This window comes from Notothenia coriiceps, unplaced genomic scaffold, assembly GCF_000735185.1.
Source record: "Notothenia coriiceps isolate Sejong01 unplaced genomic scaffold, NC01 NC01_scaffold00031759, whole genome shotgun sequence".
Taxonomy (NCBI): domain Eukaryota; kingdom Metazoa; phylum Chordata; class Actinopteri; order Perciformes; family Nototheniidae; genus Notothenia; species Notothenia coriiceps.
The window spans coordinates 1-4,057 of record NW_011364460.1 but is presented as its reverse complement, the minus strand read 5'-3'; the positions used below and the strand labels follow the sequence as shown (position 1 = coordinate 4,057).

Here is a 4,057-nt window from a genome sequence, read left to right as displayed (position 1 = left end):
GTGTGTGTGTGTGTGTGTGTGTGTGTGTGTGTGTGTGTGTGTGTGTGTGTGTGTGTGTGTGTGTGTGTGTGTGTGTGTGTACACACAAAATGCTGTCTCTCCTGGTTAACCTGTTGTTTCTCGGTTGCCAGGGAGACAGTGAGTTTGCTCGCATCATGAGCATAGTGGACCCAAACAACAGCGGAGCCGTTACCTTCCAAGCCTTCATCGACTTCATGTCCAGGGAAACGACTGACACGGACACTGCAGACCAGGTCATCGCCTCCTTCAAGATCCTGGCCGCTGACAAGGTGTGTGTGTGTACTGCCCCTAATTACCGCCCCCCTTCCAGAGACACACTGTCAAACACACCCATACAGTACCTGCTTGGTATGACATTGAAAAAGTTACATTAAATAATAAATACAAATAAATTACAATAAAATGACTGTTGTTTAATCTTCACATATTGTAATCATGTCTATAATTTTGAGCACCAAATTATCGAAAAATACCGGTATCGATAAGCAGTATCGTTATCTGTAAAATCCTAACGATACCCATTCCAAGTGATGAGTGTTTGTGTGTTTTATCACACATACAGGGTTCTTACGGTCATTGAAAACCTGGAAAAGTCATGGAAATTCAAAATGCTAATTCCAGGCCCTTGAAAAGTTATGTAAAACAATATTTTTCCCAAGGTTTTGGAAAAGTCATGGAAATGTAACTAAAGTTGCATCAAATATAATATATATTTTATCTAATCGCCGAAATAGTAATACTATAATGATAATAAATACTGTATCGTATAGTAATGAAACGTAAAATGCCATATAACTGACGAGGTATTTTGCTGGTGAGACATTTTAGTTGCTTTAGCGTGTAGAAGCTAGTAAGTAAGCCTATTTGATTTGTTTTTGAGAGGCACTACATGTTTCATATGCAGACCTTATTTTCCTGTTCCATGTTAAAATAAACCATTTTCAGTGGCACCGCTGAGAAAGAGTAATGTTTTTGGTCATGGAAAATTAGGTAAAGGTCATGGAAAAGTCATTGAAAATCATTGGTGAAAAAGTGTATGAACCCTGCACATAATTATATAGCTTCCAGTTAAAGCAACAACAACCAAAATCTAAATGGTTCTTGTGCAGGAGTCTGTATGAAGCATAAAGCTCACATTAACAGAACAAATACGATTCTTGGTTCTGATTGGCAAAGAAAACCAGATGCTAAAAATAATGTATTTGAGATGGAAGCTTTTGGATATTTCCCTCCTTTTATCTCATCTCTTTCAAACTGCAGTACATTCAAACTTAATTGGACAACAAAAACAATAACCTTTAATTCTCAAATTAATCTTTTGTAGAAACAATTTTGTAAGTTGTTCTGTCACATTGTGATATATTGTAAGCCCTTATGTACCCTCCTCTTTGTGTCCATCAGACCTTCATCACGGCCGAGGAGCTGCGGAGGGAGCTCCCCCCCGACCAGGCGGAATACTGCATCGCGCGCATGGCGCCCTACACGGGGCCCGACGCCGCCCCCGGGGCCCTGGACTACATGTCCTTCTCCACCGCCCTGTACGGAGAGAGCGACCTGTAGAGGAGGGCTGCACAAACCAGTGGGGGGAGGGAGGGGGGTGTAGAGAGTTACACTCTGCGTAGAGAAGAGGCCAGAAAGTGAGCAATTGGAAGAATTTGATTGGTGGTTGTGAGGTGCCCCTGCGTGTGCCGTTTTAGAAAGGATCAGGAGTGTTTGAGAATGAGCGTGTTGATTGGACTGTAGTTAGGTGGGCCGGGGTCGAATGTTTTCCAAACGCATCCAGAGTAATCCATTTGTCGTAAAAGGTATTTGATGAACGGGCATATCCAGGGGCAGCTGGGGGACAGTTGCTCTGTAGTGCGGGTCCTTAGCTTCACCCTCTCTGCCTTTGTGGAGCTAAACTGGGGAGGGGGGGCACAAGCTAATTTGATACTTATGCTATGTTTTGTTTATTTTATTATAATTTCTTTCTTCTTGTCAGCTGAGGGGGGGCAGGTTGGTGTGGGGCTTGATGTGGCGACTGGCAAGGTTTGTGTGTTAGATCCTAGAGATATATGCTGCGGGGTCAGAAGGATGGGAGGGGGGGTGTTGACCAACCAGAGATAAAATGACATATTTACCCATAATTCCCACGTGGCTGGATAAGGTCACCTGTCTAACCTCAGCTCTTTTCCTCCTCCTGTCTTTGTTAATTTGGTGGGGTGGGTTTTGGGTGGGGTTGGTGATTGGTGCAGATTGGGGGGGGGGGCCCAGCGCTGTACATACTTTTTTTCCCAGTGCGAATCATGTCATACACAGTTCGAGTTGTTGAGAATAATTGATGGCAGGCTTTCCAGTAGAGGGACATATATTAAAAATAAAAACGCTGACATTTTAAAGCCAATGAGAGCGACACAGAGCAGTTTCACCAGTGGATAGGTTTGAGCTTCCAGAAGTCTTTTTTTCTTCAGCTTTCTTTTTCTCTGTGCAATGGAAATAATCGTGGAAATAGTTGGTAGCCATGAAGTGGAGCCTTATGTACCTAAAGGCCTTCCCCTGTATAAATCCCATGACAAGCATCACCATAATTATAAACAAATATTTGCTTCTGTGAAACTATTCTCCTCCTGGGGTGGGCTATAGGTGCTTATTTAAATAAAAACAATTCTACATTTATATGATAGGTAAGATTGTAGTGGTCAAAGTTAGTCCAGTTTTATATACAAGAAATAATGCAGAATTATATACACGTCATTTCATTGAGACATTGACTTCCTAGATTTTTAAGAGCTACCATAGTAATGCGCTGTGGAGCTCCCCCCTTAAACATTTGGAAAAATGGTGGAAGAAAACAAATAAATGTGCCTAATGGTGGCTAGAGCCCTGTCCCTCGCTCTTACTCTCTCCTAAAGTCAGTCTCCCACTTCTTCCCGTTCTCTCCCCCATCCCTACACCTGTCCCTGAAGAAAGGGGAAAGAAAATATACCGCAAAGAAGGGGGAGGGAAAAGATCGGGGAGGGTTCTTTATGTAAACATTCCATTATGTGCAAGTAAAAAAATACTAGAAAAGGAAATTATGTAAAAAAGAAAACTATGCAATCATAATGTGTTCAATATCTGAGCTCTGGGTGTTGTGGGCATCAATCAGGCCCTTTCTGGGAAAGCTCTGTCTAAATTCCAGGATAACTGAGTCCTCTAGTGTTTGTTGGCTGTTACGGGGGAGAGGAGGGGGAGACTCAGGGAGGGACAGACGGGGAAGGAACTGAGAAGAAAAGACTTGGACCAAAAGCTTGTTTCTCTTCTTTCTTTCGCTTTTTTTCCTTGTGACGTTGGAGAGAAATGAACTCTGGAATTGTGATTTTCCTTTTTTTGTACTCTTTAATATCAAACCTTATCTGCTGTACTGGAAACTGCAACGCCTTCTGTCTGTAATGATAAGTGAGTTTCACAAAGCACACATAAAAGTTTCCTTACAAAATACCTCTGCTCGTCCTGGAGTCTTATTTCTTGTCTTTCTGCCTGCCTGTCTGTGGATACAACTTCAGGATATGTTGTCAATAAAAGTAAAAGCTGCAGAAACCAAACAAAATAATCCTATGAAAATGTTGGTTTAAATTTCAAATTATTTTCAAATGTAAAAACTGCATACCTAATTCTAATGAAGTCACAGTTTTAAGCTCATGAGAATGTAGCCTCTAAGATTTGGTGTGGATTTACATATTTAGTAGTGTTTAACCCTTTTTACATCGTATGTTAAAAGCAACCACAAAAACACATTTAGCCTCATTCCCATGACATAATCCTTTGTGAAAATATTTCAGCAGATAACCAAAACATTTGTGTCATGTTGTCGATTTTTTAAGCTTTGAGTTTAGTCTGGTTGCAGATGTACTTGAAATGTAACCAAAATGTTTCAAAGTTAATTTGAGTGTAATAAAAATAGGGCTGTAAAACAATCCCTGCGGTGGACCTCTGGCCTTTTCTCACTTCTCTTATTTTTTATTTCCTCGGTCTCGGTCTCACCGGAAGTTGATTTGTCTGCGCCATCTTGAGTAGC

The 4,057-nt window shown here is 41.3% G+C and overlaps 1 protein-coding gene across 1 annotated transcript; it reads left to right on the top strand.

The window, feature by feature from the left end:
• The first annotated feature begins 64 nt into the window (after positions 1-64).
• On the top strand, positions 65-3,480 carry LOC104960263 (alpha-actinin-4-like). Its single transcript, XM_010788245.1, has 2 exons — positions 65-290; positions 1,423-3,480. Exons 1-2 carry the CDS (start codon positions 90-92, stop codon positions 1,579-1,581), a joined length of 360 nt encoding a protein of 119 aa, XP_010786547.1. The 5' UTR covers positions 65-89; the 3' UTR covers positions 1,582-3,480.
• Positions 3,481-4,057: the final 577 nt, after the last annotated feature.